At 39.6% G+C, this 25,114-nt stretch overlaps 1 protein-coding gene and 1 long non-coding RNA gene across 2 annotated transcripts; one reads left to right on the top strand and one right to left on the bottom strand.

Moving 5' to 3' along the window:
• The first annotated feature begins 812 nt into the window (after window positions 1–812).
• Window positions 813–18,936, top strand: reep3b (receptor accessory protein 3b). Its single transcript, XM_077738764.1, has 8 exons — window positions 813–1,119; window positions 3,075–3,147; window positions 7,053–7,129; window positions 9,571–9,691; window positions 9,783–9,896; window positions 12,866–13,031; window positions 15,802–15,935; window positions 16,020–18,936. Exons 1-8 carry the CDS (start codon window positions 1,088–1,090, stop codon window positions 16,089–16,091), a joined length of 789 nt encoding a protein of 262 aa, XP_077594890.1. The 5' UTR covers window positions 813–1,087; the 3' UTR covers window positions 16,092–18,936.
• A 2,359-nt stretch (window positions 18,937–21,295) lies between these two features.
• Window positions 21,296–24,191, bottom strand: LOC144211473 (uncharacterized). Its single transcript, XR_013329609.1, has 2 exons — window positions 22,261–24,191; window positions 21,296–22,111 (listed from the first exon to the last, which is right to left on the bottom strand). It is a non-coding gene; the product is annotated as an uncharacterized LOC144211473 (long non-coding RNA).
• Between the last annotated feature and the right edge of the window lie 923 nt (window positions 24,192–25,114).

The raw sequence follows: 25,114 nt of genomic DNA, 5'->3' as shown, positions 1-25,114 counted from the left end.
ATCATACCTAGGGGCAATTTAGAGTGTCCTATCAGCCTACCATGCATGTCTTCGGAATGTAGGAGGAAACCGGAATACCTGGACAAAACCCACGCAGGCCAGGGGAGAACATGCAAACTTGATGCAGGTGGACCGACCTGGATTTGAACTCAGGTCACCCAGTGTGAGGCCGAAGCGCTAACCACTCATCTACTAGGCCGTCCCTATTTTCTTTGGAGCATATCCCAGCTGACTCCAGGCCAGAGCGGGGGACACCCTGAATTGGTGGCCAGCCAATTGCAGAGCACAAAGAGACACACTCACACTCCTACCTAGGGGTAATTTAGAGTGACCGACTACCCGGACGAAACCCACGCACGCCGGGGAGAGCATGCAAACGCCCACTGTATATTAAAGAAAAAAACTCATATACCTGGAATTGGCTGGCCACCAATTCAGCGTGTCCCCCACCTCGCCCCCGAAAGGCCATGCCCCCCTCCTACCCCCGTGGTCCTATTGAGGATAAAGCGGTTCAGAAAAGTAAATGAAAATAAAACTCAAATACGTAACCGCGGACACTTTTCAAAGGTGAAATATGTCAATATTACCAATGTGTTTTTATTTTCATCCCACACAATGAATAAGTTGTAATGTTATAAACGAGACCAATTTATAAACACATAGATATAAAAAAAGGTCTCATGCCGGGCAGACTAAGCCTCCCCAACCAATGAAAATTGTTTTTTGTAGATGAACTGGCCAATAGAAGATTTAGATTTTGGCCAATAGGAGTTGTAAACAAGTCTTCTTTCTTCGTGACGTAGATGTTTGTGTGTCGCCCAGCGAGTTGCCAGAAACCAAGAAGCAGCGAACGATCAAAGGAGGTACAATAACCCATTGAAAAAGATAGCGCCTTCAACCAAAATACCTGGTGGATGTCAATACTCTCATGAATTTCTTTTGGTCATGACCACGTGAAAAAAAACAAGAACATATTTTGGGACAAATCGAGTGGATACAGCAAAGCTTCCTACCTCGCAAGTCGTGTGGAAGTTTATTCGTTCACTTCGTCTTTTACCTTCACGGATCAGTTCAGAGACTTAAGAACATGGTATCCTGGATAATTTCAAGAAGCGTCGTGTGAGTATGAAATAGCAGACAGTGGTTACATTGTAATTAATTGTATTTTGTATGTTTGGTAGAATATGGCGAGTTCCTGAAAATTAGCTCCTTAGCTTGTTTGGCTAACTAGTTATCGTTCTTTCTGAAAGTTATCGTACTTAATTTGTAGATACAATAAAATAAATGTCATACATTTAGCACGTAATAAATATAATTTTCAGTAATATTTTTGTTATCTGTCTTGTGATTTACTCTTGTGTATTGATTTTTTTTAATTCTCCTATTTTCCGAATGAAATAGTCCCTGTTGTCAGTGAGTCATATACATCCATCATCCAGCGACTTTCATGGGCTTAATTATAACCTCAAATGTTGCAACATGTCTATCTATTAAGGAGTGCCAGCATTAGTTCTGTATAACAGAGGCCAATCCTGTTAAACTGCTTGACATTCCACATTTAAATAGACTATGAACTCCAAGTTAAAATTAATACATTGTTGGACTGGGCGAAAGTAATGACTTGTTAAAACAAATTTGAATGAGTAAAAAATAATGAGTACATGTAATAAGGGTTTAAAATCCCTTGCTACTGTGAGGACATGTGTACATCATTTTCGGAACATTTTGAAGGGAAGACGAAAGCAAACAACCCTCGATAGGTTGCATCTCAAAGTCAGGGTGGAGGCGGGACCAATAGAGCCAACCCGGGAGAAGAAAGGTATAAAAATGTAAAACAAAACCTATTTTCGAGTGTGTCTGCATTGTAATCCAACTTCATTTAAATGTGTTAATATTACGTTTAGAGCGCGTTGCCATGCAAAAAGTATCTATTACGTTTTGTTCTTTTAGGTACCCGAACTGGAAGTTGTTTGGTTTTAAGGCCATGAATTTATTAATTTGATAACCAATTTATTATTAGAAAATAACAAGAGATTTAAGTAATATTGAGGAACATGTCTTTAAATTATGATATTAAAATCATTACATCACTTATATTTACATTTATCGTACCGGAAGTTGTTCAGAGTCCGGGGACATCAACTTTAAGGCTGGTATTAAATATTTCATTTTGAAATAATTTTACGGTAGTTTATTTAATTTATGTTGATAAAACTATGGTGAGAATGACAAAAAAATATGACCGATTCAGGGGTACGGTTTCTATGTGCACAAATTAAATTTGACATGCATGAAACTGCAAGGTGACATACACGAAACGCCATAATTTATTTTAAGTACAGAAAGGATAAACAGATAAAACTCTAAACAAAATTCATTTTGACATCTATGAAAAATATTCAAGAAAAAAATAAACGCTCATGGCGCACCTTTTACCGGTAGTTAAACGTGCTCTGACTGGCCAGACGTGAGTAACCTTGAAAAATGTGTTAGTATTGTTTACCATGTCAGCACATCCCAATAGTTGTTAAGGCTGATTGAAAGTCTTGCGGTCGATCATTCAATTATCAACTTTGAAACCTGTGTTATGTGTATCTCATGCTATTATTGCATCCAAAGACTTGGACAGACTTCCTAGTTGTACTGCTCACGTGATTTCCTTTTTGAATTTGTCCACATGCAAGCAACGCCCTTTTGGAATTGCATTCCTGTAGACAATCCTTTCGACTCATGCAGTATCTCAGAAATACCATGTGCGATTTTCACTTCAAGGTAACACATTTGTACTCCCTAGTAAAACCATGAATAAAGAGGTAAAATTGTGAATCAGGGGGCTCCATATACAACAGAAAGTTTTACAATTTTAAGGGAATTTTATGGGTACAGCTAATACATGGAGGCGGTCAATATGTGGGAAAACACAGTAACACAGATGATAGTTTTAAATTTGAAGATTTTCAGATGCTGGTCAGCGGTGATTTTTTTTTCAATGCAAGAAATATGCCATAGCTTAAAAAGTTTGAAAAACAACTGCATACCATATTTTACATATGCTGTATGTTGTTTCCTTGCAGGCTCATTTTTGGAACCTTGTATCCTGCATACTACTCCTACAAAGCTGTGAAGACAAAAAATGTCAAGGAATATGTAAGACCATATTTGTACACGAAACACACTAACAAAAATGCACATACATTAATACTTTGAGATACGAGCTTAATGCATTCCGGGTCCGAGCTCGTATATCAATTTATTTCAAATCAATTTTTCCCATATAAAATACAGTCGTACCTCTATTTACAAATTAATTGGATCCAGAACTTATTTCATAACTTGAAAAATTCATAAGTAGACCAGTACTATATATGTAAATTCTCTAATTCATTCCACGGTTCTCACACAACTACAAACTAAACCCTTTAAAAGTTGTATTAAAGATGTGAGAAACAAAAATGAGAGAAAATTATAGGAAAATGATTTATTAATGTCTCAAAATGAATAACAAACAAACAAAATCTATCTAGTTGAAACAAATGGGAAAAAGAGGAAGATAACGGTGCGCACGAGAGAGAGCAGACAAAATCAAACACAAACACACATCTAATGAACATAATATTAAGAATTCAAAACAATATTACATTGATTTTTTTAAATCATTTTCATCCTACGGTGGTGCTTGTTAGACGTTTTGAGAAAAAAATCGATCTAAAGACAATTGGCTTTGACGACTTTTAATAATATTTCTAAATTGCACAAGACAAACATTTAAGTGGACGATTGCATGACTTGTGAACACTTTCTCAGGATGTTTTTTTCTGCTAAGTTGGAAAGTTCGCTTCTTCCCCGTTTTCTTTCTAATTTGTGCTGTTGGAATGGTGGCTGCTTCCTCCTCAGCCGCCTTTTGTTGAATTCCTTGTGTATTGCTGAGCATCGCATTTACTCTTGCTCCGTTCAGAGTTGGTTTTGTGACCAGTGACCGCGGCCGGAGCTTCGGCATTGGCCGGATCTGTGCCGGCCAGTGACCGTGGCGCGGCTGGAGCTTCGCCGTTGGCCGGATATTTGCCGGCCAGTGACCGTGGCGCGGCCAGTGCTTCGCCGTTGGCCGGATCTTTGCCAGCCAGTGACTGTGGCGCGGCCTGAGCTTCGGCGTTGGCCGGATCTTTGCCGGCCAGTGACCGTGGCGCGGCCGCAGCTTCGGCAGCCATGCCTGCGGTGTGGGCCTGTGAAGCGTGCCCCGGAACAGGCGGTGACAAGTCTCTTGTAAGAGAATGCTGGACATTTTTATTCAAAAACAAACTGAAAATGCTAGGCTTCACACTGATTACATATGTGGGGATGCTGCTGGCTGGCCTCCTGGAAAAGCTAGCCTCAATCAACTAGCTCAACCGTCCTCACAGTTTAAAAAACACGAACAAAGCCTATGTTTTGACAGATTAGTTTACGTGCTGTTTTTTGAGTCGCTGACATGTTTAGTCAGGCAAGTACAGTAATCGCGCGAATATCGCAGACAATGGGTCCATTGCCACAAGAAGAACGACTTGGACTAAACCTCCCATTCACTAGTTTTTTGGGAATTTTTTATCAAGTGGAGAAGAACTTTTTGTACTATGAGTACAGTATTGTATATGCTAAATCAGGACCAGGATGGCTTGCTGTAATTGATTAAAGAATGAATTCAGCTGTCTACCAGCAAATTTTGAAGAACGTCCGGCCTTCAGTCCGTGTGCTCAAACTCCAGCGCTCTTGGAGCCGGCAGCATTACAATGATCCAAAGCACACCAGTAGGTCCACCTCTGAATGAATCGCTCAATAAAACAAAGTTAAGGTTTCGGAGTTCCCAGTTTTCCGGGTTTAAATCCTATTGAAATGCTGTGGTGTGATCTGATACTAGCTGTTCATGCTAGAAAACCCTCTAATATTAAATTGAAACAATTCTGGACAGAAGTTTGCAAAAATCCCTCCAAAGCGTTGTGAAAGACTCATCACAAATTATTGTAAACACTTGATTTCAGTTATTGCTGCCAAAGGTGGCACGACCCGTTGCAGTAATACCTTGACATATGGGTGCCCCAACAACAGAGAAATTTGAGAATCTTTGCCTTGAGATATGATAGGTTCACCAATAGGCATTCCTAAATTCACTCAAAAAATAAAACCGACATCTGACTCATAACCGGTGTCTTGCCATAGAGAATCGGTCCTCATGCCCCTTTGGACAAGATCATTCTGCCGAATCGACGCCTCTCTTGCTTATTTATTAAATAAGATTTACAACATGCATCTCAGTTCTCAAAACAATTGAAGGTCCGCCGGATCTTCCCAAGGGAGCACTGTGGACAACACTGTCAGAAGTCAAAACAATTGAAAGTCCTCCGGATCTTCCTAAGGGAGCGTTGTGAACCACACTTTCAGAAGACAATGTTTTTCAATGTTTCTCAAAACAATTTTGAGAAGTCAACAAGAACCCAACAATCAGTTTAGTCCCTTGCAGCAAAAGAGCTACCAAAGGGCCACACCTGTCTCTAATGTGCCTTCCAACCCTGTTTCCACCTCTGCCCCGGACGTCACCGGTGGATCTTTTGCCGTGAACTACCCTCCCCGGCCTCCAAAAACAATGCCTCCAACTGTGAGTCAAGGTAGAGTGCAGACGGAGTGGGAACTTAAGCTCCACCATCTGAATGACAATGATGATGTCGAAAAAAATTTAATCATTAAGGAACGTGTAGCTTTGACATGTCAGTGGCTAGCAATTGACTGCGCAATTAGGCTCCTTACGGCCAAGGGTAGGACTGCTTATGTTAGTATGGACTACCATGCTGCTGTTGAGTATGAGCGTGTTAAGGAGGACATACTGGAAAAGTATGAGATCAACCATGAGGCATAGACTTTACTTCCGCCTGTGGGAGAAGATGAGTCACCAAAGGAGCTGTACGTCCGTCTGTGTGATCTGTAACAGAAATGGGTGCAGCCTCAACACTGCTCTAAGGAAAAGATCGGTGAAACTATCATGTTGGAGCAATTCTATTTCATGCTTGAAATGCATTAGTTGATACGGGAAGTATCCATTCCTTGATTTCAGCTGACTTGATCCCCGTAGGAAAGAGGAACTATTCATTCATGACCCATCTGTGCTGTGTGCATGGTGAAGACAAGGCTCATCCAACCACTTCTGCATATGTCAAAGTTCAGTGCCAGACCTATTTCCTAGAGATGGGTGTATTTGAAGATGCCTTATTAAATGCATTTTTATGATGCAGATATTGGGGTGCAGCCAAGAAAGGTAAGAAGTCTATGAGGCTCAATAGGCAGGATTGGTTCCAGTTTTGAGTTGTTCAGAGTCAAGAGGGAATCTAGTCCAGAATGTCTTGGGCAACCTCCTAGAATTCCCCACCATTGGTCCCCTCTTTCACCAAACCCAGGCCATAGGTCAGCCAGGTGGTGGTGGCGCAGGTAAGTTGGGGAATGGGTTCATTGTTAAGAATGGGGTGCTATGCGAAGGCGGTGGAGAAAGCCAAGGATAAAGGTGCCAAAGGAAGCTAGTACATGACTTAAGTCACACACACCATTGCCAGAGCACTGAATTAGAGTGCTCGCCATCATTCTGGGTGGAATGAAAAAGAACTATATATCTCAGCATGCACCGCGCACGAGGGAAAATTGAGTCGTCTACTGCTTACCGTATTTGCAAGACCAGTTGCGAATCAATATTGATCCATATATAAGGCACACCGGATTATAAGGCGCACAGTCAGCTTTTGAAAAAAATGAAGCCTTTTAGATGCACCTTATTATAATAATAATAATAATAATAGTGCAGAAAATAAGATACTCGTATCTTAAATCTACTTTTCCCTCAAAAATAAACTAAATACAAATTAATTTCTTCCCATTCGCCGATAAAACACCAAGAACAGGATATTTCAATGGAAAAACCTATTTTTTTTTAATTAATTCTAATTCACCACCTACTCAAAAAGTAACAAATACCTAACTGGTGGTTATGATCTTCAATACTAAAATTTTTAATACCTATATTTTTCTACTGTTTGTAGGTCAGGTGGATGATGTACTGGATTGTTTTTGCCCTATATACTGTGGCGGAGACAATCACTGACCTAACACTGGCATGGTGAGTTAACAAGAACATCTATTGGTTTAGTAATGTCTAACATGATGACAGTTGGTCCTTAAAGATCACTTTTTATGTACTTATTCATCGAAATCAACTATGTATGTGGCATGCAAAAAAACATGCTTTATCTCAAAAATACTTTTGGGCTTGGAGGCTAAAACAGGGGTCACCAAGTCTGGTCCTCGAGGGGACTTATATTTTTTTCATATATCCCTTCTCCAAAAGACCTGACTCCAATAACCAGGATCATTATAAGGCTTCTGGAGCGATTGCTGAGGAGTTGATTATTTTATTCAGGTGAGTTTGAGAAGGGAGACATGGGAAAACATACTGGATAGGTGCCCTCGAGGACTGGAGTTGGTGACCCTTGGGCTAAAATCTGGGATACTTTTGACATAATCACAAATCAGGTACCATATTTCCTCGCATATAAGCGGCATTTGTCGCAAAAAAAATTGACTGAATCCAGATTATGGCATATATGCACACAAGTTAGACTGGACATGCACGAACCTGCAAGGTGACAAAGATGAAACACCATAACGCAAGACAATGCGGTCAATAAGTTAATTTATTTCATAATAGAAAAGATGAAAAGCTAAAACGCTAAACAATATTTATTTTGACGTCTTTGAATAAAATTCAAGAAAAAAAACGTATCTTGCATAAAACGTGAAAAAACTCACTTATATTGTACATGTGTTCATAATATTTACCATGTCAGCACATCAATAGTGGTTAAGGCTGATTGAAGGTTGTGCGGTCGATCATTAAAATAGCGTTAAAACCTGTGTAATGTGTATCTCATGCTATTTTTGCACCCAGAGACTTGGTGAAAACTAAAGCGCTATGGGCACACTTCCTTTTCTAATTTGTCTACATGCAGGCAATACAATTTTGGAAAACGGAAGGAAAATATGTTGATGGTTTAGCTGCATGATTGTACATTTGTGATTATGAAATAAATAAATTCTGCTTAGATTTTTATTTTATTTCATTTTTTATTTCTTGTTCGAAAGTGACAACTATTGCAGTAATATGAACCATCGAAAGTATCAAGATATTTCGACATTAGAAGGAATATGGCCACCATAACACCGTAAACGTCTAGTAAGAAAATTGTAATTTCTGTCATTAAAAAGCATCAGGTTTTCGTCAAGATGGACTTGTTTCTTTTTTTTTTAATTGAATAATTTGATAGTTTGCATTTACTAAGACAGGCATATTAACTTCCTTATGCTGTTGACCCAAATAATGTGCAATCCAGAAGATGAGCCTTTCAATTCATACAGTATCTCAGAAATACCACGTGCAATAATTTTGAAGATATTCCCTTCAAAGTAACACATTTGTACTCCCAACTAAAACCATGTACATAGGGGTGAAAATTATGAATCGGGGGACGTCTTATACAAAAAAAATATGTAACATTGACTGAAAATTTGACGGACGGGCCGGGTCAGCACAAGATACGATACATATAAAAAACTGCATCCGTTAACAGTACATATGAAACAGAAACAGAAAAAATGACTTAAGTATGAACATACTCCTCAATAATCTGGGATTTATGGGGTGCTTTCTTGGTTTTCATCAGACTAAAGATCTGTTCACACATGTCGAGCCAAATAACACCAGAATCCTCTGTGCCATATCCTGGATGTTTGGAAATGTGGCTGCACTTCATGAAGCATAAAACTCGGGGACTTTCCGGGAGTTGAACTTGTCACATTGGAGATCAATCAGTTCCAACTGCAACTCCTGTAGAACTATTTCTGGGTCTTGTGAGAAAAGGCATGACACTAGCTGTCAATTTTTCCAAAATCACAAAACCGACAGCAGAATTGCTCATGGAGGTCAACCAATGATTTCCTGTATTTTTTTCACATGCGGGGGCCACTTTTGAAGCAACCAGTGTGGGGAAATGAGCAAATGACTTGTTTGATATTTGCTTAAAAAATAAAACCAGCTTGGTTTTGAAGGTGGAAGGTTTGCTTGCATTTCATGCACAAACAGTTTTTTTCTGTTGTAGCTTCACATTCAGCTCGTTCATGGGTGTCAGGGTGTCCACAGTAAAAGTTAAATGTTCAAAAATGGGTCAGTATTCTCAAGTAGCTCCAATAATGAACTAATCTCCTGTTTGAGCTCCCATACACTTACTAAACTAGTGCGCCATCTATCGGAGAAACGAGAGTATTGCAGGGCAAAGGAAAATGAATGAGGTCATTGATTTTTACGATAATTTGGACAATGTTGGCGGGCCGTATATGGCCCGCGGGCTGTAGTTTGACCATGTCTGGATTATGCGGAGGAGTTTTATATGCGAGAAAATATGGTACCTTTATAGAAAATCATTCAAATTATAAAAATTATCAAATTATATCCTTAGTTTGGATAGGCACATTTTATTTGTATATCGATGTGTTGTCTCTTTCCAGGTTTCCTTTGTACTATGAACTGAAGATAGCATTTGTAATTTGGCTCCTTTCCCCCTACACCAGAGGAGCAGGTCTCATTTATAGAAAATGTTTGCACCCGCTACTGTCCTCCAGAGAGAGGGTGAGTTCCATTGTGACTGAGGCCTGCAAAAGTTTCAGTGACTTCTACTTGGTTATACGCAATAAATGGTTTGCTCATTGTTTGACTCTAGGAAATAGATGACTATATTGTGCAGGCCAAGGAAAAAAGTTATGAAACAATGGTGAACTTTGGCAGGCAGGGGCTCAGCATTGCAGCCACTGCTGCTGTCACTGCAGCTGTCAAGGCAAGTATTAAAATTAATTCTTAATGATTAATTGTATTATTTTTAGTGCCGGATCACACTTTATTACAAAGGGTCCGATTTTATTTTTGCGAAGTGCTCTGTTGTCATTGTAATGATTATTATTTTATCTGCGGGGAAGACATTAGTTGCCTTTTGGTAGACAATTTCGCTAAACAATTTCAAATGTTGACCACATTTACCGTATCTATAGACTCTGGGTGAAAAGGTTATATTTTCCCTCTACTTCAACCTACAACTTATGAAATTTGTAGGGCCGATACTTTGCCAAACTGCACAAAAATGTCTCTGGGTTCCATATCTTAAACCAAAAATGAAGTTGTCCATCTTGGCTCAAAGTCTGTAAAAATGAGCGATTTTGGCTGTCGGCAGGGTGCACATTTAACCAAACTCGTCCTGGTGCATTTCACTGATCGCCCTCAAAATTGGTGGGTGTGTTGATGAGTCTTGTGGAAGTTCAAGGTGGTTTAGGCAATGTGCCAAACTCATTAAATGTATGTAGATATGTGTATATATATATATATGTGTGTATATATATATATATATATGTGTGTGTGTGTGTGTGTGTGTGTGTGTGTGTGTGTGTGTGTGTGTGTGTGTGTGTGTGTGTGTGTGTGTGTGTGTGTGTGTGTGTGTGTGTGTGTGTGTGTGTGTGTGTGTGTGTGTGTGTGTGTGTGTGTGTGTGTGTGTGTGTGTGTGTGTGTGTGTGTATATATATATATATATATATATATAGATATATATATAGATATATATATAGATATAGATATAGATATAGATATAGATATAGATATAGATATAGATATAGATATAGATATATATATATATATATATATATATATATATATATATATATATATATAGATATAGATGGGGGGAGGAGGGAGGGAGGGAGGGAGGGAGAGAGGGAGGGAGGGAGGGAGAGAGGGAGGGAGGGAGGGAGAGAGGAAGAGAGAGAGATGTATATACATATGTATATACGTGTGTGTGTGTGTATGTATACAGGTCCCCATTAACCGCGATAACCGAGTGAACACTGTATATATGTATATGTTTGGGGAAGCAGCGCTTTCATCGTGTCCCCGCAATGAAAGTTCTTGCTCGGCCAAAAAAATAATGCAGTCTATCAAACTTTTTAAGATTTCCCTATTTTTCTTTACCTTTTTTCATTTGGCGCTCCGTTTCCCTGCACACTTGCTCATTGAATTGTAACTCCAATGACATATACCTATTCCTGCGAGAAAGCATTGTGTGATTGCCAACTCGAAATCTGATTGGTTGAAGCAACACAATGCTTGTTTAATGCAACAGAGCCTGCAGAACTGGTTGTGAAGGCCTTGAGGCAGATATCTGATCCTGGCAACAAATAATAGCTGAAATGTGATTGGTTAAATGCTTCAATATGAAAACACACATCTGGAAGCAGTGCAACCAGGGGAAAGCAATGAAAGGAAGCTAACAGACAATTTGGAATTATTTAATAAGTATTGATAGACAAATTATATGACATGATTAAAATATTTCTTAGGCCAGCAGAGGTCTTGAAGGCCCTGGCGGCCCACCACTTATTTTCGCCCCTATACAAAAATCCAAGTACAAATATCAAGAAGTCTATTTATTAAATATTAGTTATAAGCATTTGAAAAGCCAGTCATGTATGTATGTATATTATAACTAATATTTAATAAATAGACTTCTTGATAGTTGTACATGTATTTTTGTATAGGTGCGAAAACATGTAATATGCTAGTAATAACATGTTTTATGGTAGGACGGATCCTACTTGGCGTTTTTTCGATGATTGCGACCATGTCTGGTCTACATTTTAAGCCTAAATTCAAGGGATTACAGTACCCCTTGGAGCTGCCAGTTTCATAGTAATTCATCTCTTAATTCTTAAAATGTATCATAAACAGCACTTGTCGGTTAAAAAGTCTGCGATCCTGGGATTGATGAATGGTTTGCATTTGCGCCCGATTTGATCAAAACTGCCATAAAGGCTCATTTCTTCAACAGTTTCCCATGAAATTATGAAGTAAAAAATTTACAAAAATGTGAGAGAAAAGCTCCATCATGTAAGATAATGTGACTAACACTTGTTAGTTTCCTCTATTTTCTTTACTGACCTGCTTCTTTTCTTAGGGCATTTGTGCTTCACCAGGCTTCTCTAGGAGGTAAAAATATAAATCTTGGTTGCATGAGCCAGACATTTTCACTTCATACGGGTGTTGTTCTCATGTCCTCATTTAAGTTTTGTTCATTGTTCTTCACAGTTCCCACTGCATTGATACATTGTTTGTTGTGAACATGCGCACATCAAGTGTAAATCCAGAGAAATTTTAGTTTGAACCCAAAAGGCTAAACCTTTTTTTTTTTTTTTGCAAAAGCAGTATGATTTAGATTCACCTTTTAAATTTGAGACCAAACCACAATTTTTGGGAAGTGAGCAATTTGAAGTGAAGACTGGTTGAATTAGTGTTCTCAAGATGGTAGGCTTGACCAATTAATGTTGATTATTACCTTCACCATAATGTGTACTATATTATAGATATTTCAAAGGTTTTTTTTATTGTATTTCAGGCAGCATTTGACCAGAAAATTAAGACTTTTGAAATCGCAATGTATACAAAAACATTTTCCCCATTGAAAATATATTCACCAAAGCCAAATGGAAACAATGATGATAGTTACAACTGTCAAAGCTTGGGCAATCGGCAAAATGAAACGTGCCCAAAATTTCTTTTGACGCATCAATAGAGACATTATAGAAAATGACAAACTATTTTCAATTCAGCCCCTATTAGCATTTGCATTGTATGCTAGTAGGAGAACCATAATTTCAGTTTTGGTAAGGCAACTGAGACAAACTTCATCATTGTGGTCGTTTGGTGTTAAACCCTTGTGGCTAACACAATATTAATTATGTCGGTCTGTGGGATTTTCTGTCACAGGGTCAAGGTGCCATCACAGACAAGCTGCGAAGCTTGAGCATGCACGATCTCACACAGATCAGTCAGCAGGATGGTAGAGGTGACAACCGGATGTATCAGTACAGTTCTCATGCTGCCAACCCAGGCATTCGACGAGCTCAGAGTGCTGATGTACCTGATGATTCAGGTCTGGATACCCACACACGGCGGCCCGGTTGCAGAGTCACTAGCGTGTCGGCCTCACTTTTCTGAGATTTGGGGTTTAATCCCTGGATGGGACCTTTCCTATGCAGTGTTTCCGTGTTCTCCCTGGGCTTGTGTGTGTTTTTTTTCTGGTTACTCCAGTTTCTTCCCACTTGTGTGGAGTGGAGTGGCGTGTGAGTAACTAAGGAGGTTTGTCCGTCAACTTGTTTCTGCCAATTGGCTGGCCACCAATTCAGGTTGTCCCTAACGTTATAGCTGGACCAGTTATCGGTCCTGATATGGGAATTTCACATGTATCGGTATTGGCATTTTTTTTCAAATCTGACCAGCCGATATGAAAAAATCTATGTAAAACTCGGTTATTTAGGATCAGATGCAGCTGTGTCTGCTGTCTCGTCCTCTATCTTAAACGGCCAGACGCTCTTTAAGTCGAGGTATTTTTGCGACTCCAATGCTTCATGCGCCATTTACTGGTAATAAACACACACATCGACAGATGTACGCACACCAGCACCAACAAAAATTTAACCCCGTAAACCTCTGTTGACTTTCCGGAATACCTCATCTCATTTTCTGAACCGCATTATCCTTATTAGGATCACGGGTCGCGCAGCAGCCTATCCCAGCTGACTTTGGTCCAAAGGCGGGGGTCACCCTGAATCGGTGGCCAGCCGGGCACGAGGAGACGGACCACCATACCCACTCACACTCATACCCAGGGGAAATTTAAAGTGTTCAATCAGCCTACCATACTTGTTTTTGGAATGTGGGAGGAAACTGGACTTCCCGGCAGAACATGCAAATTCCACGCAGGTGGACTGACCTGGATTTGAACCCAGGACCCCCACTGTGAGGTCGACACGTTAACCCCTCAGCCGGCGGGCCTGCCTGTATACAAATAAAATTAAATTGTACATTTAATAACATACATCAACATATGTTGTAAGAATCCTCAATACAGTCATATGAAACAGTTTGGGTACCCCTGATCATTTTCAAAATTTTCCTTTCTACATCTTTTGTTGTTTGAATCAGCAATTTCAGTGAAATCTCATAGACAGGAATGGTCAAAAGTTTACATACACATAATGTCATGCCTTTCTTGAGTTTCTAGTTATTTCTACAACTCGGATTTTTCTCTGATAGTGATTGGAACAGATACTTTTTTGTCACAAAAAAACATGAAGTTTGGTTCTTTCATGACTTTATTAAGGGTGAAGTGAAAAAAGTTATCGAATCTGCTGGGTTAAAAATATACATACAGCAGTGCTAATATTTGGTAACATGTCCTTAGGCAATTTTCACTTCAATTGGGTTATTTTGTTGCCATCCACAAGCTTCTGGTTGAATCTTTGCCCACTCCTCTTGACAGAATTGGTGCATTTAAATTTGATGGCTTTCTGACATGGACTTGTTTCTTCAACATTGTCCACAAGGTCTCAATGGGATTTAAGTCAAAACTTTGAGAAAGACATTTCAAAACCTTAATTCTAGTCTGATTTAGCCATTCCATTAACACTTTTGATGTGTGTTTGGGGTCATTGTCCTGTTGGATCACCCAGCTGCGCCCAAGACCCAATCTTCCGGCTGATGCCTTTAGGTTATGTTGAAGAATTTGAAGGTAATCGTCTTTCTTCATTATCCCATTTATTCTCTGTAAAGCACCAGCCCCATTGGCAACAAAACAGCTCCACAGCATAAGACTACCACCACCGTGCTTGACCTGGGGTTAAAGGCCTCACCTTTTCTCCTTCAAACATATTGCTCGGCATTGTGGCCAAACAGCCCGATTTTTGTTTCGTCTGACCACAGAACTTTCCTCCAGAAGGTTTTATCTTTGTTCATGTGATCAGCCGCAAACTTTAGTTGAGCCTTTAGGTGCCACTTTTGGAGAAAGGCTTCCTTCTTATGAGCTAAATAAAATATGGAAACTGCGGGTGACAGAGCTGAGATAGGAAGTCTAGAGCTGCTTTAATCCTCATTTCTTTTTGCATTAGACTCTTCTGGAATGTATACTCTCATTGATACGCAACTGCATAAGAATCTTGTCAAAAGTGATCAGTTTTTTTCCACTTTGAAAGTGGTGAAATTACAACAACAAAAAAGGCACCCAGTTACATGTATTTTCACTTTTAAATTTGGAGTATTCACCCAAGGAATAACATTAGAAAATATGAATTGTTTCTGTCTCTCATTGTCAAAAAGGTTCCCGACCCCTGCCCTAAACCATGATGTTGAATACTCTTTTTTTTTCTCCATTTTTATATATATATGGGTCTTTGACAATTGTTTGAGGCTCCCATTTTGGCACTCATTATAGAAGTTGCAAAGACAACAACTTGCACCTTGCCACCTTAAATGCCCTTTCTCATAACTGGATTCATCTTTTTATGTAGGTCAAAAGTTAATGAGCTTACCAAACTAATTTTGTGTTCTAATAATTAGTGCTAAAGGTATTCAAATCAATAAAACACCAAGGGTGGCCAAATTTATGCACCTGTTTACTTTTGTTTAAGTAATTATTGGACACTTTATGTATATCCTAAACAAATCATTTCACTTCTCAAATATCACTGTGTTTGTCTGCTATATGATATATTTAACTCAAATTGCTGATCCTAACACGTAATGATTTATAAAGGAAAATTTTGAAAATAATCAGAGGTGCTCAAACCTAAACGAAGGACATTTTTTATAGACTGTCGCTCACGGTGTCATACTAAAAAAGATGTAATTATGCTGTGTTCCTTCAGAATACTTTTATGATCAGGATCAGGATGAAAGGAGCGATGACGAGACAATTTTCTCTGAGGATGAAGCTGTTACTCAAAAAGGACTGAGGCGATCTCAGAGTATGAAGATAACACGATCTAAAATCCGTAAAGATGTAAGCTATGATGTATTTTGCAATGAAAAATGAAAATGTCATTGATAGCACAAGTGTCTTATTATTTTTAAACCCTCTCTTTAGGCTCGATACGGATCACTTAAGATAAAAGGGAAGAAGAGACCAGCATTAAGTTCACTAAACTATGGGATGTGACCGGACTTCTCACACGGACGAGCTACAACAGAATAGTGACAGATCATCTGTCTGAACTCTAACTGTTGAATAATTATATATGCAGTATATATATGTTTATGCATTTATTCATTTTCTAAACTGCTTATCCTCAAAAAGGTCGCGGGGGTGCTGGAACCTGTCGCCGCCAATCGAAGGGCACAAGTTGACGGACAACCATTCATACTCACACTCATACCTATGGACAATTTAGTTTTCAACCAGCTTACCCTGCATATTTTTGGGAAATGGGAAACCCATGCAAGCCCGGGGAGAACATGCAAACTCCACTCAGTGAGGACCGACCTTAAATCGAACCTACAACCCCAGAACTGTGAGGACGACACATTAACCACTCATCCGCCAGGCTGTGTATGCAATGCATATGAAGTATATTAACCTATGTTTAATTTTTTTAATTTTTTTTTTACAATCATTTTAAAAATAGACAAATATAAATATTTTTTTAAAATATTTCCATCATTAATCAAGGAAATTGGTCAGTGCTATAATAAAACTATATGGAAAAGTAGGACTTCCAATAGGAAAATACAGAAATGGCCATTTTGTCTTGCCATACCTGTGAGCTGGATGCGCATTGACACAAATTCAGAGAAATTTGGGAACAATTTGTGAGAAATGGGCCTTTGGCTAAAACATCTTAAGATATCTTGAAAACCTGCTCATGAAAACTGGGAGCACAAATGAGATTTTTTCATAATTTAGTTTAAAACAAATTCTGCTGTTAACATCATCTATATGTTTGTTTCTTTATAATCTTTTGGATTCTAAGGGGTTGTATAATGATATATTTATTGCAAATGCATCTCATCCCAAAGGTTAAAAAAACTGGCAGCCATCAGTTAAACGGATGTGATATTTCAAATGAGAAACATTCACTGTTGCTGGTATTCAACCAATGCTTAAATGGGCTGCCAGAATTTCAATTCCTATACAAATTGAAAAATGGAATATGATGTTTTATGGCAGTGCTTTTTTAAAATGTATTTTTATCTGATTATGCCTACTATCTCAATCATGAATTATAGATTATAATGCAGTGCTATGAAAAATGATCTGCCCAATTATTAAATTATTATTTTTTTTTGTACTTCCTGGCATTAATGTGCCAGATAATTAGATTAGAGTAATATGAGACAGATGAAATGAAGTTTTAAAGTTGTATCCATTTAAATGAGCAAAAGGACCTCAGTGAAAAAGGGACACTTAGAAACCATATTTCACGGATTTTTAAACACCACTTAAATAATCATCTTGTTTAAAAGTATTATGAATAAATGATCAAGACTCAGAATGATCCATGAATATTGAAATTATACCCCCAAAAATAATTCATGCAATGTTGGTATCAGCTTTCTGAAAAACAATGAGCAGCCCAGCAAGAGACGTATGTCTAATCGATAAAGGAGGATGTAGATGACTTTTGATTTTGTCCATTTAATTTTTGGAATACAAAATCAAAAACATGAGTTTTTGCCATACAACTTAAACCCATACAAAACACCTTCCCTGTGACTCAGAAAATGAGAAGATCAATTCTGGGTTCTGGACAAACTATTTCACACAGGGCTGCAATGGATGCGAGTTTTCATCCCAATCCAAAAATAGGACACCTTTTTACCAATCTGGTGTCCTTCAAATGCAATCAGTGTATTGGAGTTAGGTGCTTCTTTTTTTTGCAGAAATGTCATTAGTTAAAGTGTTTTCTGGATCGGTTTGAACAAAAACCTGGACCCACAGTGGCACTCGAGGACCGGTTTGGCCACCCCTGCAAGTTGGTCAGACGGAAAAATTTGGCTTATATTGTCAGTGTTCATGTTGTTTCAATTTTCTTCACAGCATGTATGAATAATTTTCTGATAAATGATTGAATTCCCCAGAAAATAACAAAAACATTGGCTGCCACAGAGATGAAACTAAACAAAAGAGGATGCGCATTAGAGTTCACTTTATATCTGTGATGCCACTCTGCAGTATTACAGTCATACCTCTATTTACAAAAGTAATTGGTTCCAGAACTTCTTTTATAAGTAGAGGAATACTTCATATGTAAATTCTTTAATTCGTTCCCCAATCCTCACACAACTACCAACTAAATCAGACCTGTGCAATTTATTCCACAGAAGTGGGTGCAGGTTTTCGTTCAAACCCGTAAGAGGAAACCTTTACACCAGTGGTCTCAAACCGGTTCCACATAGGGCCGCAGTGGGTCCTGGTTTTTGTTCCAACCGATCCAATGCCGACATTTTAACCAATCAGGTGTCTTTAAAATAAGTAGCACCTGACTCTAATTAACTGATTGCACTTGCAAAAGGTATCCTTGTTGAGTTGGAATGAAAACCTGCACCCACTGCGGCCCTTTGAGGACCGGTTTGAGACCACTGCTTTACACCATTCAGGTATCTTAGAAGCGCAATCAGTGGGTTGTGGTCAGGTGCTTCTTGTTTCAGCAGAAATATAATTAGTTCTACTGTCTTTGCTGGATCTGTTGGAACAAAAATCTGCACCCAAAGCGGCCCTCGAGCAACGGATTGCCCAGATCTAATCTAAACCCCTTTAAAATTGGTCAAAATGTCCCGATTTTGTAAAAAAAAGATGAGAAACACAAAAATGAGAGAAAATGATTTATTAAGGTCGCGAAATGAATAAGAAGCACACAAATATTTTCAGTTTTTGTCACTGTGTCCATGCAATGCACATTACTAACTAATTAAATACCAAAGCTTTTAGGACTAACAGTATCTTATCTTTTGAATAACTATTATGTAAATTACTGGATTTTAAGTATTAAAAATGTTCGCACCTTTTTGTTGTGAGCACACTTTTATCTTACTGAATGTGGCTAGTTGCGTAAATCAGCGGTCCCCAAACCTTTTGTTACCGTGGACCGGGTAAAGCTCTTTCTATTTTCTTTAATACAAAACTGTGTGGGGATGGGGTTGGTGCACAAATGACACCCACGACGGCAAAAAAACGTCCCAAGCATAATAGCAATTATTTATTATTATGAGAATGTTTATCTTTGCAAGTAGGAGGGCGAGATTGAAAATTTTGATATTTTTAATCTGACGGACTGGCACGGATCGGTACCGGTGGTTGGGGACCACCGGTGTAAATCACATTGACTTTTTGGCATAGCTCCAAAATGGTTCCAGTACCCATCGAGCAGGTTGCCAGTAACACACAAGGACATTAGTTTAAATACAAATGAATGGTGGAAAGACTGCAAACACACATGTTCCTTACTTTCTTTTCATTAAACTAAGGCCACGTGAAAAATCCCCAGAAAATCACATTGTTTGATTGAAGAATTTATTTCCAAATTAGAGTGGAAAATAAGTTTTCTGGTCACCTAAAAACAAGCAAGATTTCTGGCTGTAAAAGCGGTCAAATTTCTAATGAGGTCTCCACTCATAACCTGTATTAATAGCATCTGTTTTAACTCATTATCGGTATAAAAAATACTTGTCTAGAACCTCAGTCTCACACTCCAAACTTCACTATGGCCAGGACCAAAAGAGCTGTCAATGGACACCAGAGACAAAATTATAGACCTGCATCAGAAGCGTGCGCGTAACACGCAGCAATGACGTAACGGGTACGCGCAAAATACGCAGCGATTACGTAATGGTCGTAGACCTGTGTATAGAATAAAAGCGGGATTGTCAGACATTTCACTAAGTTGGCTTGAAAAACAACAAATGACCTGTCTGATTATTTCACCCGTCTTTTAAAGGTATGTTGCAAAGAAATCAACTGTGGGAGTATTTATTAGAAAATGGAACAGTCACTCAGCACGAAATACGGAGCTATCGCTAATACGAGTATACATCACTTCTTGTATGCTCATCAGAACATCAGAGGCACTGGCTCTCTCCCCGCAACTCCCTTGTGTAATGCCTGGTCGCAACTTCCTCTTTGTAATGTCTCTGCGAGCAATGAGGGCAGAGTTGCATTTTTCAGTGTTTTTTCCCACTGTCTGTTAGCTCCAGTTGGCTTGAGCGATCACTAATACAAGATTACTTCTCATTGGCCATTGGTCGTGCGTTATCCTATTGTGACATTAGTGTGCATCATTTTGGGAATATTTTGAAGGGACTACAAAAACAAACAACCCTCGGTTGCATATGATAGTCAGGGTGAGGTTGGGGCAAACAGCACCGAGCAAAAAGTTATCAAACTATCATACAATATTAAAAAGAAGTTTAGTGTAAGGTTCGATGAAACCTATTTTTTATTGTGCAACATTTTAGAATATACCTTAACAGGATGTGATTTTTTACGTTTTTATATTACTTAAGTTCTTTTACTGGGAAAAGTACTTTGTGGAGAAGCACCACCAATTTTGTTATACGTAGCTGGGTATGATGACAATAAAGACTTTGATAGATTGATTTTATCCGAAAATGGTTTCCAGAGCGAGGGTGGATTTTTATCAGATATGCGAGCCCCGTGCGACCTTATTCCATGGCGTTTATTTGAAAATAGAATTTGCTCTGCGAATGTGACAGAATCGGCGAAGTGGGATTTTTTTCAGAAATGCGAGTTCCAGGTGACATGATGGCGGACACCATGGAGAGGAAAGTGAAAATCGACCTCGCTCGGCGGAATCCACCAGCCCCGTGGTAGCGGCGCTGAGGGTGGAATGTCCCAGAAATGTGCAATGTGCTGGCAACATTACGGCTTGATAACATCAGGCTTGTCTGGAACTAGATGAAGTTGAGATTCTGTTTAAGTCCGGGCAGTGGGGTGATGCCCTTGCCCTGGCTCCCTGGGCGGCTAATTGACAGTTGGACGGCACAGAGGAGTGAAGTGGAGGTTTAATTTATGTATAGACGTACACGTGCATATACCCACACACAAGCACAACAATACACACATACATACACATTTATATATACATATATTCACATATGTATACATATACAGTAGGGTAAATAAGTATTTGGTCAACCACCAACTGTGCAGATGGAAAGATTAGACAGGCCTGTATACCTTAACCATGAGAGACAATGTGGAGAAAAAAAACAGAAGATCACACAACATAATTTATTTGCAAATCATGGTGGAAAATAAGTATTTAGTCAATACCAAAAGTTCATCTCAATACTTTATGTACCCTATTCTGGCAATAACAGGCCAAACATTTCTATGACTTCACAAGCTTTTGGATTGGATAACTTTATTCATCCCGTATTCGGGAAATTACATTGTGGCAGTAGCAAGAGGGTGATTAGACAGAATAAACAGCAAAGCAAAAGTACAAAGCAAATCAAAGTAAATGGAATCATCAAATCATTAAAACATAAAAGCCGCAAAACACAAAACGAACAAGAGTGGACAAAGCTACCGTGGCCGCCGGCAGCCGCTTAAACAGCGCCATTTTGGTTGCGGTAACTGAATCGGACTCAAAAAGACATTGTAAAGTTGGACAAAAACTGAAACCCCACAGAACAGCAAAGCAAAAGCACAGAGTACAAAGCAAATCGAAGTAAATGTAATCATCAAATCATTAAAACATAAAAGCAGCAAAAACACACAAAAAACAAGAGTGGACGGAGTTACCGCAGCCCCCGGCTGCTGCTTAAACAGCGCCAATTTGGTTGCGGTAGCTGAATCGGACTCAAAACAACCTTGTAAGTTGGGCAAAAACTGGAACCACACACAGGAAGTCTTCCACGAGATGGGGAACTGCTGCAGACTGTGACCAAGGTGGAGAGTACGCAGAGTCGCTCTCGCAAGCTTATCCGCACAGTTACTCAGTAGTCTGAAGCTGAAGAAAACAGCAGCAGGGCAGAAAACCTCGACTCCGTTGCTGGTAGGGGCCGACAGCTCTTCCATCCCATCCCACGACGGAATGGTTGGTCAGAAGCGTTGCCTCTTCTCCCAGCACTTTTGTCCAGCTCCAGACCTCCGGCGGTACCGAGGTGTTGCTCCTTCTGCTGCGTATTGTAACAGCTAGTTCCATCAAAGATGCCAGGCTAACAGAACAAGGAAAGTTGTAAAAACATTAAAGTAAAAAGTATAAAGTACAAAGTAAAGTAAAAAAGAATGTATTAGGAAATATTAAAATGTCATTTAAAAAAAGATAGAAGGGCTGTAAAACATGAAAAACATAAGAGTCTGATACCCTTGGTGCAGAGCTACTGCCACAGGCTCCCGCTTGAATGGCGCCATCTTGGTTCATTGTTCATTCTTTTCACACTGTTGCTGGTATTTTGGCCCTTTCCTCCATGCATATATCCTCTAGAGCAGACATGGGCAAACTACGGCCCGCGAGGCGTTTTAATATGGCCCGCCGACATAGTCCAAATAGTTTATTTATATATTTTTCCCCACCAATTTGGCGCCATCACGTGGAAACCAGTGGCAGTAGCTGTGTCCACTTGTTTTTTTTTTGTGTGTTCTACAGCCCCTCTATCTTTTTATAAATTACATTTTAATATTTCTTAATACATTTGCTTTTACTTTACTTCGTAATTTATACTTTTTACTTTAATGATGAGTATGTTAATACTGCAGTCCTTTTTTGTGTTTATGTTCCTTATGTACTATTAACAGATGCAGTTTTTTTTATATGTATTGTATCTTGTGCTGACCGGGCCCATCTGTCAAATTTATAAAGTCAATGTGGCCCCCGGGCCGAAAAGTTTTCTCACCCTTGCTCTAGAGCAGTGGTTTTCAAAGTGGGCGGTACCGCCCCTCGGGGGGTGGTGTGAACTTTCAGGGGGGCGCTGACGAATAAACAGGCGAATGGGGGGCGTTGAAATAGTGAAGGGGGCGATGGAGCAATTACAGTAAAATGTGACGTTGGTGTTTGTAGAAAGACCGGAAAAATTGATTGTCTGTAATAAAAAGTCGACAAAAAACAAGCTTTATTGAAACAAGAAACGTTGTCTGCTCGAGCGCTCACGAGCAGCGCGCATATACCGTATATCACTAATTGTCGTGAGTTTATCGTCGATGCAGGCGACTGGGGAAACCACCACCATCCAGTCAGCCGCAGAGGAGCACACAATAGCGCGCCGGCAACGCTTAACCACAGACGTATGCGCACAGCGACCGGCTTAATGCATCAGCTATCAATTTTTATGATTCGAGGTGAACTGCGCATTGGTCTATTAAAAGAAACGAAATTAGCGAATAATATCTGAGGCGCCTGTCTTCTATTTATTTAAGCTTCTCTCCACATGCAAGTCAGTTTTTATAGCTGCCAGAAAGCAACTATACGTGCGCGATTTTCTCATCATCACGACAGAAGGTGTTGTAATTGAAGAATAAATGATAACCATTTTTGTTTATTAAAATTGTTTTTTTTAGTCTTCAAACTGTTTGTGATTGAAGAATCAACCAATTCTTGTGACATTTAGCAATATAGTCGTTCTAGCGTTCGTTGGAAAGGGGTAAAGAGGGGGGCGTTGGCATTTTGGCCCGGCGGTGAAGGGGGCGGTGGCCAAAAAAGTTTGAAAATCACTGCTCTAGAGCAGGGGTGGCCAACCAGTCAAAGACCAAGAGCCACATTTTTTACCGTTACCGCAAAGAGCCACATTTTTTACTGTGTTACCGCAAAGAGCCACATCACACACATACCTTTGCTCAGCCAGATTTATTGTAAATGTCACACACCAGCATAGTAATGAAATAAATTGACTCCTACAGTACTAACAGCACAGGCCAGTCATTATCAACAATGAACATTGTGTGCACTGTCTCACACAGACAAACTCTCAGTTCAACCAAGTCCACAAACAAAAATATAATAATTTACAATAGTGTTTTTCTTTTACTATGCATGTTACTTAGTGGGACTTCTGTCATGAAATCAGAGCCTATTTTTGCGCAACATTCGCTCCTTGTGAGCTGTCATTTATTATGAATGGCTTTTATAGCGCGCCCACCACGTGGGTGTACACCTCGCTCTCCTATTGGCTGCTCCCGGGTGAGCACTCTCGCCTTGGTTTGCCTCGCAGGGGGTGTGGCTTTTTCAGCCGACGCTCGATCTTTGGGAGACTTTTTGTGTGCGCGATGCTGTTCGTTGTTGCTTCTGGTTCACGGAAGCTCTCCCACTCTGTTAAAAACGTTTACTCAAATGACCTTGCTCCTACTGGGAAACTTTGAGGCATTTTCATCCCAAGCACATGCGCATTGGACGAAAATACCGTATTGAACTCAAGCGAAGCGCACACGCAAATAAAAATATAACACAAATACAAACTTTGATATGGACGTAAGAGCCACATGAAACCGGGCAAAGAGCCGCATGCGGCTCGCGAGCCGCGGGTTGGCCACCCCTGCTCTAGAGCAATGATGTTTTGGAGCTGTCGTTAGGCAGCACAGACTTTCAACTCCTTACACAGATTTTCTATGGGGTGGAGATTGAGAGACTGACTAGGTTTCTCCAAAACCTTGAAATCCTTACAAAGCCACTCCTTTGTAACCTTGGCTGCGTGTTTAGGATCATTGTCATGCTGAAAGACCCAGTGAGGTCTCATCTTCATTGGCCCAATTCATTCTTTCCTTTACACAGATCAGTCGTCCTAGTCCCATTGCAGAGAAACAGCCCCAAAGCATGCTGTTTCCAGCCCCATTCTTCCCAATGGGCATGGTGTTCTCTGGATGCAATTTAGTATTCTTTCTCCTCCAAACACGAGAACATAATTCTACCAAAAAGTTATATTTTAGATTAATCTGACCATGACACATTCTCCAAGTCTTCCTCTGGATCAACCAAATGCTCTTGTGACAGGGTGAAGTAAGTGAAGTTATAAATGAGTGCAGGTGTTAAGGTAAAAAGGGACTCATGCAGTTATGACGTGCGAAGCGTGCACAAAGCACGCAGCTATGACGCGCGAAGCGTGCGCGTAACACGCAGCAATGACGTAATGGGTACGCGCAAAATACGCAGCGATTACGTAATGGTCGTAGACCTGTGTATAGAATAAAAGCGGGATTGTCAGACATTTCACTAAGTTGGCTTGAAAAAC

This window comes from Stigmatopora nigra, chromosome 18 (assembly GCF_051989575.1).
Source record: "Stigmatopora nigra isolate UIUO_SnigA chromosome 18, RoL_Snig_1.1, whole genome shotgun sequence".
NCBI lineage: Eukaryota > Metazoa > Chordata > Actinopteri > Syngnathiformes > Syngnathidae > Stigmatopora > Stigmatopora nigra.
Note: the sequence above shows the minus strand (reverse complement) of the source record. Positions and strands in the feature narration are given on the sequence as shown.